Here is a 24,132-nt window from a genome sequence, read left to right on the forward strand (position 1 = left end):
AAACTATTCCTGCTCAACAATATTGCATACAAGTCTTTTGCCTGTCAACAGGACATGTAGGCCAACAGTCAAGATAACAACAACACAGAGACTGCTACCATTTCAAGGTGACACTATTTTGAATAAACTTGACCCTAAAGCCTTTATGATCTTTTTCATTAAATTCCAGCTATAGTTTCTATTGTTGGAGAGCGTGCCTGAATGAGTTCTTTGCAGAAACAGTGCTGGCTGGCTTCTTAGTCTGTAAGCGGGAAAGCAGGAGACACAAAAGCCCTAAAGTAGCGTGGCTGATGAGGAAGACATGTTAGGCAAACAAAACCTCTGAACAAATAATAAGATGGCAACAATCGCCTTGAACAGCATCGTTGCTTTTATCTGATGTTTCTGATGTCTTCTGATTGCCTGAAACTATGACAACCATCCTATAAAATGGGAACTGGCCAATCAAGACCCAATTGGTTAACTGGATCCAACTTACCTTGAAAGATACAGTATATAGTGTGACACCATCTTCCTTCACAACACTATCTTTTCTCCATTCACCTCCATTGGTTATGACTGCTCTTGTGTACTAGGATCGAGTTTGATACCAATTTCACCTCCTAAAATTCTAGATGTCAACAAGTCCATCTTTTTTGATCGATTAAGTGTTGAAGCCACCATATCGCCAAATTGCTTCTATCTCCAGAAATTCATCTCATGCTCCTCTTGTTTAAGTATTCCATCTGATTTCTGACTTGAGCCTTTTTGATGGTGGGGAGGGTTTGAGGGGTTAAGAGGTGAGTCACTCATTGCAGATTACCCAACCTCTGTTCTATACCTACCGTTAATGTGGCTAGTCCAGTGTTGCCTCTGGTCAATGGTGAATTGTAGGATATTTGAGGTGTGAGAATAGATGATGGTGATGTCATTGAATATCGGGGAATGTTGCTGGGCCCTCTTATGTTAGAAAGCCATTGCCTGGAACTTATTTGGTTGAAAAGTTACCGGCTACTTGTGAACCCAAGTCTAGATGTAATCCAGGCCTTCGTGTAGGCTCACATCGGATTCTTTGTCATCAGAGGAGTTGCGAATGGAGTTGAAAACTGAGAAATAGTCAGCAGACAACTCCTTCTGACGTTATGATGAAGCAGCTGAAGACGGTTAAGCCAGAAAGGTTTCCCAGAGAAACGCCTGGGTCTGCCGAGACTGATTGCCAACAATCACAACCATCTTTATTTGCATCAGATATGGCCACTGGAAGATTTTCTTTTTGTGAGCCACTGATTTCAGTTTTATGAGGGCACCTTGGTGCCATAGTTAGTCGAATGCTGCCTTGATGTTAAGGACAGTTCCTCACACCTCTCCTCTGGCATTCTACTCTTGGATCTATTTCTGGATCTAGGCTGCAATGAGGTCTGGAGGCCAATCGCTCTGGCACAACTTGAATCAAGCATCAGTAAGGATGTTATTGGTGAGTAAGTGACTGATGGCCCTACAGATGACTCCTTCCATCACTTTACTGATGATTGAGAGGAGGCTGAGAGGCTTGTACTTGACTGGGTTGCATTTGTCCTGTTCTTTATGTTGGTTATTTTAGTGTCCCAATCACCCTTGTGCTGGTCATTGTGGCCATTGAAATGTATTGCTCCTGTTTTTGGAGCTGTATAACAATCAAACCTAACAGGATGACAAGAGCACTCAGACCTGCTCTCTGCTCTCCTGAGTCAAACAAAACCTAACCCTCATAGATAACTCTCTTCCCAATAGACAGCAAGCAGACTTCACAAATTAGGAAGGGGAGAAGGTCAACAGGAGATATAAGGGAGAGGGAGAAAGGAGGCAGAGAGAATGGCAAAAGAAAGAAAGAGAGGAGAGAAAGGAAGAGTGAGAGGAGAGTGATGGAGAAGAGGAGACAGGGAAATAACTTTCTTCATGCTTAATTTAATATGCTGTTATGATAATGCTTATGCTTTAAACTATGCAGCTTGTTCTGGATTGCCAATCAGCTTCTCCAATGAAGAATTAGTTGATCCTTTTTAAAATCACCCATTGCCATGTTAGCTGTCTCCTTTCCTTCCCCATTAAAAAAAAGAGCTCAAATTTCTCTTTTACAGTCACTCAACATGCTTGTTCTGGAAATGAGGCTTTTCTCACATTCATTCTGACACTCAGCACCAACTCTGCACCCTTCACTGACACACTAACACTTGGCCTCAAGTGATGTTAGGCCAGCAAAGAGGAAAATCATTGGGCACTCCCACTCCCGAAAATGCATGGGTGGCTAAGGATTGGATTGGACTCAGATGCCATACCCCCGGCTGTCAGCATTCACAGTCAACAGCCACATGATTATTTTCAAAATAACATGGTTAATCTTGTCCCTGCAATGTGTCAGCCCCTTCAGAAAAGGGAGAGAGAAACTTGGTGAGTTAGTAGAAACTAACCTGATAACATTGCTTGTCTAGTGATCCAATTTTCTTGAAGCTGTAAACTGAGACTAAGCAAGAAAATGCACCTTAACACATCCTCAGGACACCCAAGCGATCACTGCTGTTATGCAGGCAAATGCAGATAGCAAGATCCCACAAACAGCACATGAGATTTTCAATGTCAGCCGAGGTTATGTGTTCAAGTCTTGGAGTAGGGCTTGAACTCGCAACCTTTGGATCCAGAAGTGACAGCACTAGAGAGAGAGAGAGAAAGAGACAGCAGATAGATATTGTCAGGCCTCCGCTGTACCATTTGTAGGTTGACTATAGGAAGTGCACAAGAGAAACAGATACTGTCTCTTTTCTCACTTATTTTGCCATGGAACAGCTCTTGGCACCTCCACAAAGTGGTACAACTCAGTTATGAAGATTGCTGTACACGACTCAGTGAGCACTCTCACTGCATGATCCTGTACAATGTAACTTCACCCATCCAGATTCTCTTAGAAGTCCAATGTCTAATTCCACAGTACTTCAAGTCTTAAGCTCATGTGACCTGGAGGAACTCAATCGTCATCTGCACAAAAGATACTTGCACAGAAGATTTAGAAATCTGAGCAAAAATGCTTTATAACAATGTCACAGATCCAGGGAAAAGTACCTCCAACCCTTGGCCTCTTCCATAAATCACCTCGTACATCATCCTGCTCAAGGGCTGCTGCGTACAGACGTGCTGAACACTCCCACCAGAGGACCCAACAGGCTTTGTCATCACTCTATAAGAGCTGACTGCCCGCATCATAAAGCAATGATTGACATGAATACTTGGAACATTACAATATGTCAGAGAGATGGCCAGGGAGTTTACAGTGCCAGTTGGACCATGAGACTGAATGAGTGGCCTGTCACTCAGCACCAGCCATTCCTTTTTTCAATCAATCTGCCCTGGAGATGCTTAAAAAAGCAACAACAACCCAATTAAACAAATAGTTAGATGCAAACTTTATCTCTTCCCTTTGTTAACATATAGTTCCCTTTGGCACTGAGAGAGCAGCAGCAGTCAGTAAATAAAGGGGCCATTGAAACCCGGGGACTTGATTGTGGGAAAGTAGGGGAAACCTATTTCCACTGGTGGGTCAATGGGGAACTAGCGAATGTAAACAAAGAATTCTCATTGGTGGAAATTTTAGGAAACGAAGAGAGAAAGTTCTTAACAGAGGGCTATTAATCGGAGCAATACTTCACCAGATGAGGTAGAGACTAAAACTTCATTTTAAAGGGAATGGGATATACATTTGAAAAAGGAGGAGCTAAGAATGATCTTTGGGGTGGGCTGAGTGTTATAGGGCAGAGGCCCACTACCAGCGGGGGTGGGGGATGGGCTCGCTGGCCTCCTCCTGCACTCTCATTTCAATAATTCTATGAAAACTTTCCCATTAAAGCCATGTGGTGAGGTGACTGGGTGGCCCACACTGTTCAACTCCCACCTGAGTGCAGAATGGGTTTTTGTTATTCACATTTAAACCCTTTGTGTTTTCTCAAATAAGCAGACCGATGACAGGTTCCCGCGTAGGTAAAAAAAACTATTTTGAACAAATGGTTGCAACACCACTCACGCACGCATTCACACTCACATGCACTCTCAAGAGAAGATAGAAAGAAAGGTACAGGATAAGAAGTGTTCAGAGTTCAGGTTGTAAAAGTCTGTACTTTCAGGAATAACCTGTGGGATCCTCCTCAGAAGGTGAATTTTAAAGTTGCAGGCCTGTTGGCTGGTTGTCTGGTATTCATTGGGCTGTTGCAGTCTCCTGGCAGTCAACTTTCGGTTGAAGATGGTGTTGATGTCTTGGGTCAATTCTCACGGGTAGAAAAGTCATTGTTGCAAATGCACTCTCTTGTCTCTGCTGTGCTGAGCTTCCAATTTGTCTCAGCAGTGTTCAACTGTGGTGGCTGGAAAGGATCTCTCTGTGTTGCTGGAATTTAAGATGGCTTTTTGTTGCAGTGTGTGGCTGAGGAGAGACCAGACTGATCATGTTGTCTCCGGTCCTGTCCTGAAAAGACTCCCCCTTTGTTCCTCAAACTATTGCTTTTTAAAAGGTGAATTTTACAAGGATTGGCTTCACCCATGTGACTTCAGGTTTCAGTCCTAGCTGGGCTGAGGATGGCCCCCATCTGAGACGAGGGTGGTTCACACTCTCTTGTAATGGAGATTATTTGGAGATGAGAAGTCTGAGACAGGTCTTGTGTCTTTGTGTTGGACCATAGCTCAGATCCAGGTGAGATTATCTGTCGCATTTCCATGCAGACGGGGCTTAATTGATTTTCAGTCTTAGTGGATATGGATGTGGATTGGAGTGCAAGAGGTGCTGAGGGTCATGTGTCTTGTGCTCCATTTTGTTGACAGCACATTGTCTGCTTTTTAACAGAAAAGTCCATTTTTATAACTCTTTAGTTAAACTTCTGTATTTTCAATTGCTGCACTTGACACGAGTGTGACACTCCTTTCTGAAGTCTGAGCTTGGAGTGGTTCACAAATGTCCCAAGCACTGAGTCCAGCATACGATCTCTTGGTTTGGTTCAGGTCAGTCTTTCAGGCCGGCTGGTTTTGACAACTGATGAACAAATCAGCTCTGACTGAGGATCTCAGTTCAGAGTCCTTACCTTCTCACGGAACTGGAGTACAAAGCAGAGGGCGAGGAGAGAGATCAGGCCTGTTCCAAGTGGCTGAATGGGTGAGGCTGACCACACCGAGTGGAGGGGGTTTCTAGCTACAGTTTCAGGGTGAGCATCAGTGGGTTATACGAATACTAGTGGTTACAGGTAGGATATTGGGTATTGCTCTGAAAACTACCAACTACGTATGGACTATCAGTGAGTTATTGCAGTACTTTACCATTCGTTATCAGGGCAATTTTAGTGACTTACTACTCGTTACTGGTGGAATTCAAGTTCCTTCTACGTCTGGTTTTCCCTCTGGGAATCATTCACCAAACCTGGTTTCCCTTCTTCCCCTGCTCACAGGTAGCTGCCTAGTTCTTGGAACATCTTGCCTAATGCTGGCTGGTACTAAACCACGAGTAAAGATACTCAACCACAGGGAACTCAACTTTTACAACGCAAGTTCAACCATATTGCCAGACATTACGCCTTTGAATGTCTCGTGATCAAACCTCCAGTAAACAACCTGACCCATCACCCACAAAGTGATGATTTCCCCTTCAGTTAATTATTTTTCTGGGACTGTTAGCACAATTCACCAAGGATGCTAAGTGCAGGAATTCTCAGTATGAAGGTGGTTCAGGAAATCTCACCAGACAGTAAGGAAGGGAAGTGAGGTTGCAGCTCGAGAGTGGCCCAAGGTAGTTCAGGGATGTTTGTCATGGACGCTGGGAAAGTCTGCCGCATCATTCAAGCACAATAGAACATTTTCCAAATAGCCTGCAGCTTGCCTGTTCTGGCTAGCACCTGTCTTTTAACCAACATCAGCACAAACAGATCAACTGGCCATTTATTTCATGATGTTTGCGGGCCATTGGTGTGTGCAAACGAACTGCCATGTTTGGCTACAGAATGAGATGTGACAGCATTTCAAATGTACTTCACTTGCGGTGAACTGCTATGATGGCACATCTCCAGGATGTGACAAGTGTTATTTATAATCAAACGCTTTCTTTTTGTTATGCTGTTTCACTCTGCCTCAAATAAAGAAAGGTACAACTCCAAAATGTACTGAAGACTAGTATACTTGACTAGTCTAGCTCAGTGAGATTACTAAGGTGGCAGCTGACAAACCAAACATAAAACACTAGGTGGTAGAGGTCGCGTTTTGGAAGGTGCTGTCGAAGGAGCTTTGGTGAGTTACTGCAGTGCATCTTGTAGATGGCATACACTGCTGCCATTGTACATCAGTGGTGGAGGGAGTGAATGTTGAAGGTGGTGGATGGGATGCCAGTCAAGTGGGCTGCTTTGGTGTCGAGCTTCTTGTGTTTTTACAGCTGCACCCATCCAGGCAAGTGTAGAATATTCCATCACACTCCTGACTTGTGCCTTATAGATGGTGGATAGGCTTTGGGGAGTCAGGAGGCGAGTTACAGCAGAATTCCCAGCCTCTGACCTGCTCTTGTAGCCACGGTATTTATATGGTTGGGCCAGTTAAATATCTGGTCAATGATTAAGCCCAGGATGTTGATGGTGGGGGATTCAGTGATGGTGTTGCCATTGAATGTCAAGGGGAGATGGTTATTCCCTGGTACTTGACAGAAAAGTTTATTACAGAAATTTGCAGTTAAAATATGGAGTAAGAAAAAAAGCTATGCAGCTCATCAAGCTGATTCGTACCAGTTGGCTATTGATAGAAAGAATTTGCAATTACATCTGTCCTTTCCTGACCACAGGACATCACAAAGCACTTTACAGTTAATGAAGCATGGTTGATGTGTACTCTCTGTTGTAATGTCGGAAATGCAGCAGCAAATTCACACACAGCAAGATCCCACAAACAGTGATGTAATAATAAACAGATAATCTGTTTTTGCGATAAATTTGGGGAATAAATATTGGCCAGGACACGGGAAAATGCCTCTGCTCTTTTGCTAAATAGTACCATGGGACCTTTTACATCTTGAGAAGGCAGACCTCAGTTGAACGTCTCATCTGAAAGAGAGCACCTCCAATAGCCCTGCACTGGGAGTGTCAGCCGAGATTTCATGCTGAGGTCTCTGGAGTGGGACTTGCTGACTGAGGCCGAGAATGCTACAACTGTAAATTCAGAGACTTCATCCAAAGTCTTTTCTCTGGATGAACAATTTCAGGTAAAACTGATGCCTTTGGATTGTAGCTGCCAGAGCTGGACAGTGGTGATGGCAGATAAATCTTCAAAGAGAATCAAGCAAAGCTCCAAACGATCAGGGATTGTTCTGCTGAAATCTCCTGCACAGATTGTACATCATCATCAGGAGCAACCTCTACGGGTCATTTCGAAATCTCCGTTTTCTCATATCTTTCTGTAACACCAAACTCCAGCATTTTGTGTGTCACATTATTCCAATATTTTCTTCCATCATAAACTTCTAGCTGGGATTCAGTGGGGGAAAATGTTGACAGTAATATGCGCAAATTCAGTTTATTGTGATGCTAAAATCCCAACGGAGACTTGGGAGCTGATTCAGCCCAAGAGAAATCAATTGTTGAATCATTATATTGCATGATTAAAGGGGCACTGTCTTCATGAGAAAGCTCTGGGTAAACTGCATTTCTAGCTGGATAGGAAATAAAAGTCCTGACTGTTGAGCGTCTTTTTTGCCAAGACAATATTATCTTCAAATGACTTGACTTCTATGTGTTGAACAAGCAATAGAGGATTTCCTTACACTTTTCCATGAAGACGGGTGCTCCTTTAAAGTGTGTTCTGGTCCTTTCCATTCTGTAAACACTTTGACTTGTATGTAGTACAATACTGGAGATCCTGGATGGAGTCAGATGGCACATTAAGGTCTTGACATGCAAGAATACATGACCTCTGGGATAGGTCTAACCACATGCATCCCACCTTAATCAATACAGGACATATGAGGTTGGACCTTTCCCACAAGTCTGATATTCCTCGGTATTCAGACCAAAATTTACCATCTAACCTGATGGAGATTCTAGACGAATCGATCATATTTCCTTACACAAGATGCCACTTCTACCAATTCCAATAAAGTACCAAGAAAAATTCATGCCATTTGAGAGTTTCCTGGCTGCCTTACTTGCCTCAGTTTGGAAATGTTCAGATTCTGAGTGAGGAGTGTCCATTTTCTCTGCTGGTATCAGGCATCCACCATTTCAAAATAAACCTGTCTCTCCCTTTCTCAACAAGCAAATAGCTTGAAGTGGACAATGTTAGTGATCTATAGTTCCTTCAACTGGCCAAAGCCCAAGAAATCTTCTCACTTTTCGACCAAAAGGACAGAAGTGTTGTTCCCTGATGGATCAATTGGTTAAGGTGGTCAGCAGCTGTGAACCGCAGACCAGGCAAGTCTCAAGTCGGAGTTGAATTAGATCATTTACAACTACAGCTTCAGGTTAGCGAAAGGAATCAAGTAGGGTTCGTACTCTGAATCGTTATTCAGTTCACCCTGCAGGATAATGCAGTGTTGTGAGAAAACAGACATTAATGATCAGACGCAGTATGCACAGATCCATCACAAGCATTGCACCAGCAGCAGATTGCAGTTTCATGGAACATACACAGGCAACTGAAAAGAAGACAATTCTGAACAAAAGACTTGATCTGGGATGTGCAGTACAACCAGTGGCATGAAAGGCAACCATGTGTGTCTATTGAAGCCAAGTGGCAACACATACTGTGATGAGAGAGTGGTCATGTTTCAAATTTATACTGAGCTTTGTCTGCTGTCAACAAACATCAGGGGTGCACTTTCCATGATGGACAGGAAAATGGTGGGAAGTGCAGAGTTGAATTCTAAACAAACACTCCCAGGAGGCAAATATGTGCTCCCAGTACATAGTTTTATAAAATAACTCTGCTCTCAGTTACTTGACTATTTATCACCACGGATAAAGAGCTATTTCTGGAGTGAGCTGGGAGTCATTTTTACTGATTTGAAATGTTCTTAAAATGTCCAGCCCTTATCTGAACTGGTAACTCGGAGGCACATATTGATCCAGAGCTCTCCACTGTCATCCCATCCCGCACACCTGTCTGTGGACCCGTACTCAACAATCTGCATAGGCTCTCTGTCCTCAAATCTCTCATCTTCATTGCACCTACCTCTGCAATTTACTCCCGTCCTCCCTGGCACCCTCCGATCCTCAGATGCCGGTCAACTGCATAGTCCCAGTTCCCTCATAAACTACCATCAGAGACAGGACCTTCAGCCGCCTTACTCCCTAAATCCTTCAGCTTTGCTCGATCCACCTCCTGAAAATCTCTCTCAACAGAGTTTCCATTACTGCTCCTTAGATCTATGTCTCTGTGTCTTGGGATGTTTCATTCTGTAATTCTGACTGATACACTGTCAATAAAAGATAATTCTCTTTCCCCAATTTCTAGCACGCAGCCCAGCACAAAACTAGATTGAAGATAGGGGGAGTGGAATAAAGAATGATTTCTTCTTTAGAACACAGATCTGAAGTGGCAGCTATTTAAGTAAATGGTGAAAGAAATGTTTCGATTATCCCAGATTCCAGAGTGCCCCTCAGCCTTCACTAGTTGAATTTTGGCAGCTGACATTCCGTCTTACAGTCCCTGACTGCCGTCAACATTTGCGTCATCTGGAATTACTGAATGGTTTAGAGGCACAGTTTCTGACAAACGTCGAACAATAATGTTTCCTTAATGAGGGGCATTACTCAGTGTGAGTCAATCGTTTCACTGATGTCTAAGAAAAATTACAACTTAAAAAAATATTAGAGTGGGAAAAGATTTAATCATGGCCCATTTTCAGGAGCACACCGGACATTGAGGAGGCTGCACACGGCTGAACCAGGAGGCCCATGGCTCACCCAAAATTGGGCCTTGAGCAATTTTGTCATGTCTGCACACATTGACTTTCCAGTGGAAGTGGCTAGATTGTAATCAGGAGCAAGAATCCTGGCTGATAGCTCACCTCCACAGCATCCCAGTTGCTGATTGTCAGAGACTGACCAACTCAGCACAGATCAGAAAATCAACCTGGGATCTCCTGATCTGAAATACCACTTTGTGTGATACATTTTCCTATTGCAACAGGCATCAGTGGTGTGGTGACTGTTCCTCTGGGTCAGACAAGGGTTTTGCATTTAATGTACTGATTGAAAAGGCCAAGCTTTTTATTGTTGGATTTTATGACTCTGATATGTTGACACCATCCTTGCAATGTGTCTGATGAATATGATGGAGAGATCAATCTATGCCAAGGATGACAGTAGGTCTTTAGAACTTCTCAGGCATATGATAACATTGTGGATGGTTAGCACTTTCCATCCCTCCTAGAAAAGTGACAATGAACAGTTACATGCACACTTCACTTGACCTCTGATGCTGACTGTAAAACAGAGAGTGAGCATAGGGATTCGCTCTTCATCCATACTTGATTACAACTCTTGCATGGGGTATGCCACTCCACCCAGCAAACTGTTGTCATAACTTTGGGTCATGCGTTGTGCGCACATTTGCCTTTGTAAATTGTTATGTCAACATTTCCCATCAGGTTTGCCATGTCGACTGTCACAATGTAATTGCAGGCTCTGTCCATTAAGTGGCACTGTTGAGCAAGTCTCTGAAGTCTAACTATATTGCAAACATTGTGTCAAAAAAAAGGCTATGTCCATCAAAAGATTGTTCACCATGTTGTCACCATTTTACTGTTATTGCACTAGTAATCTTTATACCAGCACATCCACAATAGAAATACAGCAAAACCTTCATAATTAATGATAATTAGAGTCCACCAATCGATAAGAAGAATTAATGGTTAGGTAATTCACAACCTTTCATGAATAGAAATACATTACTTCCTGTTTCTCAAAGTTCTTGATATTACCATTTGATGAAGCATTGAGAAAGCAGACATATCCTGAGATCCAAATTTAATCAGCCAGTCCCAAATCAGCCGTACATAACTCATGAGCAGATTTTACACTTGATCCAATCTTTCTTCGATTTCTTGTGTCACCAGACCCTTGTGATGATGTTTAATTGAACAAAGAGTCCTATTCAATGGCAACACGCAGGGCCTGCAGCAATCATCAGTGTCAAACAGCAAGTTGCAGCTTGTAGCTATAGTGCGATCTAATGGTCATTAATATTAGACATCTAGCTAACAGCACTAATCCAGGCCACTGATTGCACATTTGTCAAGATTTAAGTTTTATGGCTATTCAGTCGCAAATGTTGCTAATATGCTTCAGATGCTAATCCTCTAGCTCCAACTCTCTCCCTGACCCTAGGTAATGTAATTGCTTTTTGTTATTTGATTTCTAATAGCCCCAGGGGACTGCTCCCATTAATAAATGCTGCAGGAAAAGCACAGTCAACCTGATACATTGCAAGCTCGATCCAAAAAGGATGGAATGGTGTTCAAATGTGTCTTGCATAATGTGTGAGATTTTCTGCAGGATGCCATCACAAGCGATGGCTTTACAAATTCCACTGTCAGAGACATGATCACAATCAATGTCTGGTACACCAGCATGTTGTGTCGGGAGCAAAGAATATTGCAGAGCATTGCAGTAAGATCAGCAAGGGCTGTAGATTAGTGAGGGTTAAAGATGATCAGTGAGGGTTGTGGTACATCACAATGTTTGCTATATGGGTTTTAGTAAATTTCAATATTACAGTGAGGGCTGAGACGATTAGAGTGAGGATCAATTTGCATCAGGTTGGAAGGTGATGAGGGATTATGTCTGTCTTCTCGAGTACTTAATCTAAGTGCCTTTGGGCCTCAGGTCTATCATCATAGTGGAATGTGACAGCCAGTCAAGTTAGTCTCCATAAATTGCATTAATTTCCAGTTCAAGGAACCTTTTGTTCTTGCAAAATATTGATTGCATTGTTTGAAAGAAGTAAATTTGGTTTACAATAAACAAACACTTTCACTGGGTTTCACAATGGTCAGCAACAGCCAGGGTAGCATTCGAACATACCATTGACATGGGCCATACCATGATAAACAGTCATTCCCATATGTCATCAACATACACCATTTGTTCCCATGGGCCAATCATTCCCATATACCACTGACAATATTCCTATTTACTAGCATTGTACTTATTTACATATCCCATTGATGTATGGTCATTTCCATCCAAGATCATCATGCCCCAGATATCCCCATCCTCCAAAAAGATGTGGGAAGTGGTCCACATATCTGCTATGAAACAACCACGTGTTTGAAATGGAAGCTGACTGTATATGAACTCATTAACCTGCATGTGAAAATATGGAACTACTCAATTCTGCATTTACACATGGCTGATGGATCCACATTTCAAATACATAAACGTTATCCAATCACAGTAGGAGTCCATGGCCCAGAACTCCTGTGCTTTTTAATAGAGCGATTCAATTAGCCCCACTTTCTGGCTCTTTCCACACAGACTTGTATTCTTAATTTTCAAGTATTTATACAACTCTCCTTTGTAAGTTACTATTCAATCTGTTTCCACCAGTGTATTTCAAATAATTATAAATCACGGTGTATAAAGAAAATATCATTCCTCCTATAGTTCTTTTCAAAATTACTATAAATCTATAACCTCTGGTGGAAACAAGTTCTCTTCATTGACTCCATCAAAAAGCAGTCATAATTTTGAACACCTTTATAATCTCTTAATGTTCTCTGCTCTAAGCAGAACAATCCCAGGTTCCCTACACTCTCCACAGTCTCAAACATGAAATCATTCTAGTAAATCTCTTCTGCATCATCTTCACGTCATTGGCAATGACCACCTTCAATAAGAGAACGTCTAACCATCTCTGAAACCCCACTGTCAACATCTCAGGGGGTCACCATTTTCCTGAAACTGAACTGAACCAGCCATATAAATACCCTGGCTACAAGAGCAGGTCACAGGCTAGGACTCCTGTGGCGAGTAACTCACCTCCAGACCCCCCAAAGCCAGTCCACCATCTACAAGGCACAAGTCAGGAGTGTGAAGGAATACTCTCCACTTGCCTGGATGGGTGCAGCTCCAACAACACTCAAGAAGCTTAACACCATCCAAGACAAAGCAGCCCGCTTGATTGGCACCCCACCTACAAACAGTCACTCCCTCCACCACCGACGCACAGTGGCAGCAGTGTGTACCATCTACAAGATGCACTGCAGCAATGCACCAAGGCTCCTTCGGTAGCACCTTTCAAACCCATGACCTCTACCAACTAGAAGGACAAGGGCAGCAGATGGATGGGAACATCACCACCTGCAAGTTCCCCTCCAAGTCAACACCATCCTGACTTGAATTATATTGTCATTCGTTCAGTCACTGGGTCAAAACCTGGAACTGGGGTGTACCTACACCCCAAGGACTGCAGCGGTTCAACAAAGCAGCTCACCACCACCTTCTCAAGGGCAATCAGGGATGGGAAACAAATGCTGGCCTGGCCAGCGACACTCACATCCCAAGAACCAATGAAAAAATACATTAAATTATACTGCAACTTCTCACATCTAAGGCAACAACATTCAGTTACACAGATACTCCTTACATCTGAAATACAGGACAAAACATGTCCTAGAAATTGAAATTTCAAAGCTTGATGTGAACCTCATTTTCCATTTCAAATCACTGGCCCTCGAGACCACACCACCCCTTAGATTTCTGTCAGGCTGCTGTCACATCCATACACATGGATTGAATTTTCATTCAATCTTTTTCATGGAGCTGTGGTGTTGTTTTTCTGTTGCAGTCTCAAGACACTGCATGATGCATGATTCAGGAGATGCACTGATAAACAATGCAGCTTCTGTAGGTATGCTCCCTGCATAGTGATATCAGAGCTTTGATGTAAGCAGTTTGATGCAGTCCTCAAGGTTCATTCAATGTTGCTTTCTATAGATACAGATAATTGAAGATATTAATTTTGATAGATTGAAGTATTTAGATACAACTCTTCCAAGTTTTTAAAAGGACCACTGAAGAGCAGCAGAAAACAACAAACAAGGACTGGTCAGACCAGCACTGATTACATTACATCCCAACCCCAACATATTAAATCCATCTCTGAACAAAAAAGTTCAGCATATTGCCTCTCTGCCTTTCTCTCCACGAAGTGAAACCATGTCGAACACCAGTATATCTCCCCAACCTTACATTTATGAGACATCCTTGATTGGTCACCAACATTGGCATCACCTCAGGAACCACAAATGACCACTTGATAGAATCATGGTAAATTTCATCACAAAAGGAGCTCATTTCTACCCATCACGTTTGAGATGGGGCGAGGCCAGCAACGAAGCTGTCGACTCTGGTCCCATTCCACTGCTTCTTGCTTGTCCTTGAATATTTCTCGATCACCGTTGAATCAGGAGCAAGTTATTGTCTTCAGACAGGATAAAGTGGAAAGTGAGTACGAAAAGGGAAGAACAAAAGGCAGCTTCAGATGATCATGAGATAGTTGATGTTAATTTATTTCCCCACTCCACGATGAATTGCCCTTTTAGAACTTCCTTTCTTCAGGAATGCTCTTTCCTGCCCTTCGCTGTGGGACCTTCAGTGAGGGGCCCATTGGAAACAGGGCCAACAACACCCTGCCCGTGATAGGAACTGTGCAAGCCAGAAAAGTCACTAACTTATGTAACAGAAGGGTATTCCTCCCATGCTTTTTCTGTTCTCACCCAGCACCCTCACGCAGGCAGTTAACATTTTACTTTTAACCTGCTTCTTCTCGGTAGTCCTTCAGGAACAAGGGTGGCTTTCTTCTACTCCAGGGCTGTGAGTCCTTAGGTGACTGAATCGTCCAACTCTGGATCCGCACACTCTGCCACAGGTGGTGTTTGGTGAGGGGAGTGAATGGGATGCTCTAATTTCTCAATGCTCTTTCCACTTAGTCGCTGCCTGAGCATGTCGACGTTGTTCGAACTGGCTGTCAATCTTAGCGGATGCTTCTGGTCTATTTTGGGTGGTCTCAGGCAAGAGATTGCCACATATCAGTGGAGATGTCACATTTTTTTCAGGGAGGCTTTAAGAACATCCTTGCAGTGTTTCCTCTGCCCTCCTGGTAGCCTCTTGCCATGATGGAGCTCGGAGCAGAAAGCTTGCTTGGGAGTCTTGTGTCAGGCATGTGGGCATTGTGTTCCACCCAATGTAACTGACGAGCCATGAGCAGTGGGGATGTTGACCTGAGAGAGGACAGAGATATTGGAGCACCTGTCCTGCTATTGAATTTGCAGGATCTTGTGGAGGCACCGCTGGTGATATCTCTCCAGGGCTTTGAGATGTCTACTGTATAGTGTCCATGTTTCTGATGCAGACAGGAGGGCAGGTAACACTGCGGCTCTGTAGACCATGAGCTTGGTGCCAAGTTTGAGATCTTTGTCGTCAAACATCTTATCCTCAGACTACCGAAGGCTGTGCTGGCACACTGGAGGCGAGGCTGAGTTTCATCGCCGATGGCTGCCCTTGCTGAGAGCAGGCTCCCAATGAATGAGAAGTGATCCACATTGTCTAGTATCCACACAGACACTTTCCATTTTTCTTTAAGTCAAGTGACAGCACGATCATATTTTAATTTGATCATATCGTTTGAAAATGTCATCATCATTCTGTCCCTCCCCAATAAGGTCCCTTTTAAAAAAATGATAACACCATGCCAGGGCGAGAGAAGGTTAAGCAGATACAACTCCCGATGAGTCAAAGAATCCTTGTACGTGCCGTGTACTCAAGTGTCTCACTGTGTAGTGTCAGCACTGCAGCAAGTTGTCCATATTTGCAGCATGTTGATCCAACATTGTCTTTCCTCAGTAAACAGGAGCTGTCTATCTCATACTCACATTGCACTGAGAGCTGCACCTCACTGATTCAGCACTTTAATCTTTAGTAAGAACTCCTGCCCTGATCAATTCTGCTTTATCAGCAAGCAACACACTTGGATTTCCATTGCGTACACAAGTGCAAGGTTAAAACCCTTCGGTGCAGCGGAATATTTTTTTTCTCCATTTTCAATTGTGGGGGAACATTCTGGGAGCGAACATGTTTTGTTTAGAAAAGGAGTTTTTCAGATTATGAAGGGTTTTGACAAAGCTGAACCAGGCAATCTGTTCAAAAGCAGTTCATATTCCAGAGTGTGCAATTTAAACATTTGGGAGTGAGAAGGTAGAATGTGTCTGCTCAAAACCTAACAGAGTTACATGATCAGTTAGCAGGGAAGGCTATTGTATAAATTGGGTCAAAAGTGAATTCGATGTGTTTCTGAGGGATATTGTAAGAAAGGTGGTTTGCTTCTGATGATGTATCAAGCAGAAATGGGTTTGTTGGTTTGAATGTCTTTGTTCCTTCCCATTCTTCTGTTTATGCACAGTTGGTCAAGATGGAGCCACAGAAACAGGGCACAAATGGTCCAGATTGGGTTAACAGGTTAGTATTCCAGCGACCATTGAGTTTCTTCAGTCAGCAGTGTACTGTAGTACTGAGCTGCCAATTTAACAGGCATCGCTTTAAGAGCAAGGACACAGGTTTAGCCTTTTTGCCCCCCACTACAATTAGTCCAACTATTTATCAGCAAATACTTGTCTACAATCAAACTGAAGAGCAGCAGTAGTTTGCAGAACAGGGGCAACCATGTTGGACAAAATGAGACTTGGTAGTGGTTCACCCTTATACTTGAAGTAGCAGAATTGGCAGTCAGACTTGTAGCTTTCCCAGTCAAAGAATGGTGCATGGCAAAGGCAGAACTCAAACAGCAAGACACACGGGGCAGGGGAAGAACCTGAAGAAACTTCAAAATAAAACTGGAGGAGGGGAAAAGTCATTCTGTATATGGTCCAAATCAAGGATTGAGGGTCGCAGCCCAAACCAGGATCACAGCAAAGTTTTGGGTCCTGTCTATTGTCGGGAATTCTGTTGAAGAAGTGACGCTGAACACCAACTGGTCTGAGGTTGGCCATTTCAGGTGCTGGGATATCAATTTATATTCTTGAACAGAAATAATTTTCCAGAAGAGTGGAACAGAGGCGGCTGTATTAGACCCAAATTAATTTCCAGTTAGGAATGGAGGGAACGAGACTGACTAACTTCTTAACATCTTCCCTCAGACAAATCGGCAATGAAAGGATCATGACAGACATTGTGAAGAACAAATCACTTCAGCCATCAGCTACCTTTGACACTGTAATCAGTACATGAAGGGACACAGCACCCACAGAAAAACACACTTGGATCCAACTGTAAATATGTTTGGTTCCAAAAGGACTTAGTTTGATCTTTTAACGAAGTAATAAATTCCTAGCACTGAAGACTGCCCTCTTGGCTCACTGCAGCACCCGTCTTCTCGACAATATGGTTAAGATGAATATGTGAAAGGTTTTCTCAGACAGTTTCCCTGCAGATCACTTTCTTTCCTTCACGTGGCGGAAGACATGGACTCTTTGTGGGACCACGGCTCCCCGAGTACAGGCGGCCCTCAGGTACCTCACCCAGGTGACTATCCTTAATGTGCCCATCGAGAGTAGACAATGAGCATTGCCAGGATGGTTGACCCTGGGGAGAGAGAGCATGTCACAGAGTAGAGCCCAATCCTGTCTTTACTCGATGTTGACACTGGGTTGCAGCTTGGAGCACTCACTCTCGCCCTCCCTGGTCCCACTGTTCAGTGCTGCATTACTAGCTCTGCTCAGGTTGAGATTAACAAACTCAGCAGAGAATGGAAACTAAATGCTTCTCATTCTATACATGGGGGAATGCTGGAGTGTAGTGAAGTTTCTGTGAAATTTATAAAACTTGGTTTGAGTGCTTGACGATCTCACAAGGAGAACAGGGCAGAGTCTGACTGTACCAAGAAACCAAGTTTATATCAGCAATTGAAACCATTAAAACATTTACACTGCTCCCTCATATGGTCAAATCTGTCCAATACAGTTCCCCAAGCACATCTCTGCCAACTGAGGAAAATTATTTTACATACGTATTTTCAAACAGCCCATAAAAAAGCACAGAGGTGTTGTTTGGGATTCTTTTCAATTTTACACGAGACCCTGAGGTTTTGAGATAAAATCTGAGTGTTTAAACTTGAAAAATGTTGAGTCTTTAAAGCTGCAGCTGACCAGACTGCAGTCCTACGGTTCTCAATGATGTTTGAAACATTTTGAAGTGCAGCATGGTATCTTGCAGGGGTTACTCTTTGCTTCTTGCAAACCATCTGTGCTTGAGGCCTTAGTAACAAACATTGCAGTTTGTGTTAGGCTGACAGTGTGGTTTGTCTTGCCAACAGCAGGAACTCTGCATGGAAGGGATAAAATAAAATCTTTTTTACAAGAGGAATGGAGATTGGCTGAAAGAACACCTGGCTGTAGCTAAAACCTTATACAGCCTTAGTGACTGAGAACTGAAGCAGTGTTAAGAGGCCTCTTGCTTATGAAGCTGCCCTGTTGTCAGCCTTGCAGACCAGTGCTTGCTATTTTTAACTCAGACTAATGTCAGAAACACAGGGAACCGCGATGCCTCATGTTATGAGGGAGCAGGGGAATGATGCACTTCGGTCACTGGATCAGCAAAACCAGACCAAGATTTCTCAATGCAACACTGAGCAAATCCACAAGGTTGGAACTACCACTGAAGACCAGCTAACTCACTTTACCTGGTGTTAACAGAGCTGTAATGGCCTCAAAATGCAGTTGGGAGCCTTACCATCGCGAGTCGCCCTGCGCCCTTGTAAAAGGGGCCTAACACCAGGTTTTCAAAGTTTTGGGCAATAGGGCCCCTTTTAAAATAGAATCAGGGTCCGATGCTGTAATTAGGTCCTCGATTGCTATTGTTGGTAGGAACATGTTGGATTTTGCACAGTGCAAGCTTGAAGCAGTATTCTAAGCAAGGGCAGAGAAAGCGGCCCAGCCTAGGGAAAGTTTAAATTGCTTTTATGGGTCTTGAAGGAGCAGGAGTGCACTGCCGGGCCAAATCTGGGACACTGCTGTCCGGGTCTGCCACCCTCTGCCCGCCAATCCATTTACCTTCCTGGCAACAGCTCGGGGCCATTTTCTAATCAGCCTCCCAAAAGTCAAAGTAGGCCCCATTGAGTTTAATAATGTCATTTGTTTAAGCGTATCTCGTCTTTGTATTTATCATCCATTGGTTCACAGCCATCAACGCTGCCCGGGGCTTCAGTACCATTGGCTCCAAAAGCAGTCCATGTCCAAGTACAGCAAGACCTGGATAACACTCAGACTTGGGCTGATAAGTAGCAAGTCACATTTGCGCCACACAAGTGCCAGGCAATGACCACCTCCAACAAGAGAGAATCTAACCATCTCCCCTTGACATTCAATGCCAATACGATCGCTGAATCCCCCACTATCAACATCCTAGGGGCTACCACTGACCAGAAACTGAACTGGAGTAGCCATATAAATACCGTGTCTACAAGAGCAGGTCAGAGGCTAGGAATCCTGAGGCGAGTAACTCACCTCCTGACTCCCCAAAGCCTGTCCACCATCGACAAGGCACAAGTCAGGAGTGTGATGGAATACTCTCCACTTGCCCGGATGGGTGCAGCTCCAACAACACTCATGAAGCTCGACACCATCCAGGACAAAGCAGCCCGCTTAACTGGCACCCCATCTACAAACATTCACTCCCTCCACCACCGACGCACAGTGGCAGCAGTGTGTACCATCTACAAGATGCAGTGCAGTAACGCACCAAGGCTCCTTCGATAGCACCTTCCAGACCCACGACCTCTACCACCTAGAAGGACAAGGGCAGCAAATGCATGGGCACACCACCACCTGCAAGTTCCCCTCCAAGTCACACACCATCCTGACTTGGAACTATATCACCATTCCTTCACTGTCGCTGGGTCAAAATCCTGGAACTCCCTTCCTAACAGCACTGTGGGTGTACCTACACCCCAAAGACTGCAGTGGTTCTGGAAGGCAGCTCACCACCACATTCTCAAGGGCAATTAGGGATGGGCAATAAATGCTGGCATAGCCAGCGATGTTCACAACATCTCACGAAAAGTAATAAAAAAAGGTACATGACCAGGAGTTGAGAAGATAATGCAAGGTCTCGACACAGTGATTCTGTCACCACACCGCTGAAACCCATTATCAAAACAAACTAAAATCACACGATGTAGACTGTTTGGTCAGAAATTAGGGCATACAAGTAGAACCATCTTGATAAACCTACAGCAGGAGAAGCATGGGAAGTGGACAGTAAAAAACGATTAAAATTTGAATCTACAGTGGCACAGTGGTTAGCACCGCAGCCTCACAGCTCCAGTGACCCGGGTTCAATTCTGGGTACTGCCTGTGTGGAGTTTGCAAGTTCTCCCTGTGTCTGCGTGGGTTTTCGCCGGGTACTCCGGTTTCCTCCCACCACCAAATGACTTGCAGGTTGATAGGTAAATTGGCCATTATAAATTGCCCCTAGTATAGGTAGGTGGTGGGAGAATATAAGGACAGGTGGGGATGTGGTAGGAATATGGGATTAGTGTGGGATTAGAATAAACGGGTGGTTGATGGTCGGCACAGACTCAGTGGGCCGAAGGGCCTGTTTCAGTGCTGTATCTCTAAATAAAAATAAAATAAATAAATAAAATACATTAAACAGCCAAGGTCAACCTTGAAACACAAAGGGCCCAACCTCTAGCTTTGCTTTCAGCCACATGACTGGGTCAACAGGGTTGAATACAATGCACTGACCTGATTACACGTGTTGATCTCAGTCCCATTCTTCAAGTAGTCGAGGACTTTGTCCAAGTTCCCAGATCGTGCAGCCCTGAGGAAACTGGTCACGGTGTCTGCCTAAGTGGAAACAGAAGGACAAAGTATTATTTTATAAATCTGGTAATTGTACTTTACTGCTTACCCTAGTTTGGACTGTCAGAATCCCTTGCTCAATTGGTGCAAATGCACACCCAGTGCAGAATGCGTTGGATACCAACAGTTGCACAAATTACATGTCTGTGAACAAGCATCTGCCTGACTTTCCACTATCTGCAACAACCATCTCCCAGAGCTCCCCAACCATGAACATTTCAATAGTTTGATTGAAGCACGTGAATATCCTATGATGAAGGGTACCAACAAAGCCTAAGTAAGGAAAAGCAAAAAAAAAGTTTCATCACGTTTGCATTTTAAAAACCTGCTGTACGTACGAGGAAGGGGAGATAGTGATTTCCACAGTTTTAGGGTATGCAGAAACAATGAATTAGAATAGAATAAGAATGGATTACAACAGGCTGTCTGCTTTGACTGTTGCACTGCATGCTAAGTTTGACCTTCAAAAGACAACTCCATTTTTGTTACATCCTAATACCGTTAGAACCAAAGATTCAGTTACCTTCTGGTATCTTATTGGTAGATAACGCTTATTCCACATTCACTAATCTTTTGAATTCTTACTTGTGTGGCCCCAATATCCTGTAGGGGTCACAAGCACCCATTGACCTTCCCATTTGCCCGCACCCCACCCCTCCCCCAATCAATCTTTTCTCCGTCACACTGAGAGTACTTCTTGAATTTCCAAGTCTTTTCCAGAAAACTTTGTTGGTGTCCTAAACAATGAGCCTTGGCTCCTTATCCAGGTTTCTCAGTTGGATAAAAAAGGGAAGTTTTTTTTGTATTAAATGGTGCAGAGTGGGCTGCCAGCTGTCCAGCCGCCAATATTACAAGTCGAGTTGGACAAGCAACTGTCAAGGTTAATGCGTGTAGTCGATGTCCCAGTGTCAAACTCCATTCATAAAATGCCTGCAGTCCAATTGTTCAGTGTATGAATGAGTAAAAGGAGCTGACTGTAGGCAGCACACATTAAGAGCACAAAAGGCCAGCTGTATGAAGCACATCCAAGCTGACGGACAGGAACTGCTCTCTGGCTGTGGGATCATTCGATTCTTCTTCACAAGTCAGTGACAACATCCCCTCTTTCCCCTCTTCACTCCTTCACTCTTTGCTGGGTTGGTGAAAAGCTTCTTAAATCCACTCCCTGTTGCACAAAGTTACGAGCAGTGAAATTTGTCCTATTGAAGTTCAGAGATCGAGGACTGAATCTTAACTCCTGGGTCGACTGGGGTCATGCCAGAGGTTAAAATGTAAACAAGTCTGGAACAGGATCCAAACCTGCCTACGTTTTAACGGAGGCAGGCAACCAATCTGATAATAATAATACAATAACATCCAAATCTAGAGCCCCCGGTTATCTAGAAGCTTGCAGGCTAAGTTAAACCAGAAAAAGAAAGCTTATGACAATCACAAAAAAACTTCATACTTTAGAAAGTCTAGAAGAGTATAGAAAGTGCAGGGGCAAAGTAAAAAAGGAAACTGGAAAAGCAAAGAGAGGACATGAAAAATTATTGGCAGGTAAAATCAAGGAAACCCTGAAGATGTTTTATCAGTGCATTAAGAGCAAGAGGATAACTAAGATGTACAAGGAAACTTATGCGTGGATCCAAAAGATGTGGGCAGGGTTCGAAATTAGTTTTTTGTCTCTGTCTTCACAAAGGAGAGGGTTGATGTAGACACTGTAGTTAAAGAGGATGAGTGTGAAATATTAGATGCGAGGAGAGAGTCTGACATCCTTGTAAGTGGATAAATCACCAGGACCAGATGGATTGCATCCCAGGTTGTTAAAGGAAGCCAGGGAGGAAATAGCAGATGCTCTGAGGATCATCTTCAAACCTCAATAAATACAGGAGAGGTACCAGCCGATTGGAGGTCTGCGAACATTATGCCATTGTTTAAAAAGGGTGCGAGGGATGGGCCAAATAATTATAGGCCGGTTAGTCTGACCTCGCTAGTCGGTAAATTATTAGAATCACTTCTGAGGGACAGGATAAACTGTTACTTAGAAAGGCATGGATTAATCAGGGATCGTCAGCTTGGATTTGTTCAGGGAAGGTCATGTCTTACTAACTTAATTGAGTTTTTTGTGCAATTCTGGTCGCCACAGTGCCAGAAGGACATGGAGGCTTTGGAGAGGGTACAGAAGAGGTTTACCAGGATGTTGCCTGGTCTGGAGGGCATTAGCTATGAGGAGAGGTTGGATAAACTCGGATTGTTTTCACTGGAACGACAGAGGTGGAGGGGCGACATGATAGAGGTTTACAAAGTTATAAGCGGCATAGACAGAGTGGATAGTCAGAAGCTTTTTCCCAGGGTGGAAGAGTCAGTTACTAGGGGACATAGGTTTAAGGTGCGAGGGGAAAAGTTTAATTTTTTAAATAATTTTTAATTTAAAAATTTAGAGGGGATGTGCAAGGCAAGTTCTTCACACAGAGGGTGGTGAGTGCCTGGAACTTGTTGCCGGGGGAGGTGGTGGAAACAGGTACCATAGAGACGTTCAAGAGGCATCTTGCCAAATGCATGAATAGGATGGAAATGGAGGGATACGGTCCCCGGAAGTGCAGAAGGTTTTAGTTTAGGCAGGCATCAAGATCGGCGCAGGCTTGGAGGGCCGAATGGCCTGTTCCTGTGCTGTACTGCTCTTTGTTCTTTTGATTGATGAGGGTAGTGTAGTGGATGTGGTTTACACGGATTTTAGTAAAGCATTTGACAAGGTCCCACATGGCAGACTGGCCAGTAAAATGAAAGCTCGTGGGATCCAGGGGAATGTGGTGAGTTGGATCTAAAATTGGCTCAGTGAAACAAAGAGTAATAGTCGATGGATGTTTTTGTGAATGGAAAGCTGTTTCTAGTGGCGTTCGACAGGGCTCAGTGTTGGGTCCCTTGCTGTTTGTGGTATATATTAATGATTTGGAATTAAATGTGGGAGGCAGGATTGGGAAATTTGTTGATGACACAAGAATTGGCCGTGTAGTTGATAGTGAAGAGGATAGCTGTAGACTCCAGAAAGATATCAATGGTTTGGTTGAGTGGGCGGAAAAGTGGCAAATGGAATTCAATCCAGAGAAGTGTGAGGTAATGCATTTGGGGAGGGCAAATAAAGCGAAGGAATACACAATAAATGGGAAGATATTGAGAGGGACAGAAGAAGTGAGACACCTTGGAGTGCATGTCCACAGGTGGCAGGACAGGTAGATCGAGTGGTGAAGAAGGCATGTGGAATATTTTCCTTTATT

At 43.7% G+C, this 24,132-nt stretch overlaps 1 protein-coding gene across 1 annotated transcript in view; it reads right to left on the bottom strand.

Moving 5' to 3' along the window:
- Window positions 1-24,132, bottom strand: part of LOC137357071 (ankyrin-1-like) — a 183,208-nt gene that overhangs the window by 118,875 nt on the left and 40,201 nt on the right. The window contains exon 3 of the mRNA XM_068023055.1: window positions 20,759-20,860. Coding sequence (XP_067879156.1) covers window positions 20,759-20,860 — 102 coding nt within the window. The remainder of the gene's footprint in view (window positions 1-20,758; window positions 20,861-24,132) is intronic.

The sequence above is a fragment of the Heterodontus francisci genome, chromosome 47, assembly GCF_036365525.1.
Source record: "Heterodontus francisci isolate sHetFra1 chromosome 47, sHetFra1.hap1, whole genome shotgun sequence".
Lineage (NCBI taxonomy): Eukaryota > Metazoa > Chordata > Chondrichthyes > Heterodontiformes > Heterodontidae > Heterodontus > Heterodontus francisci.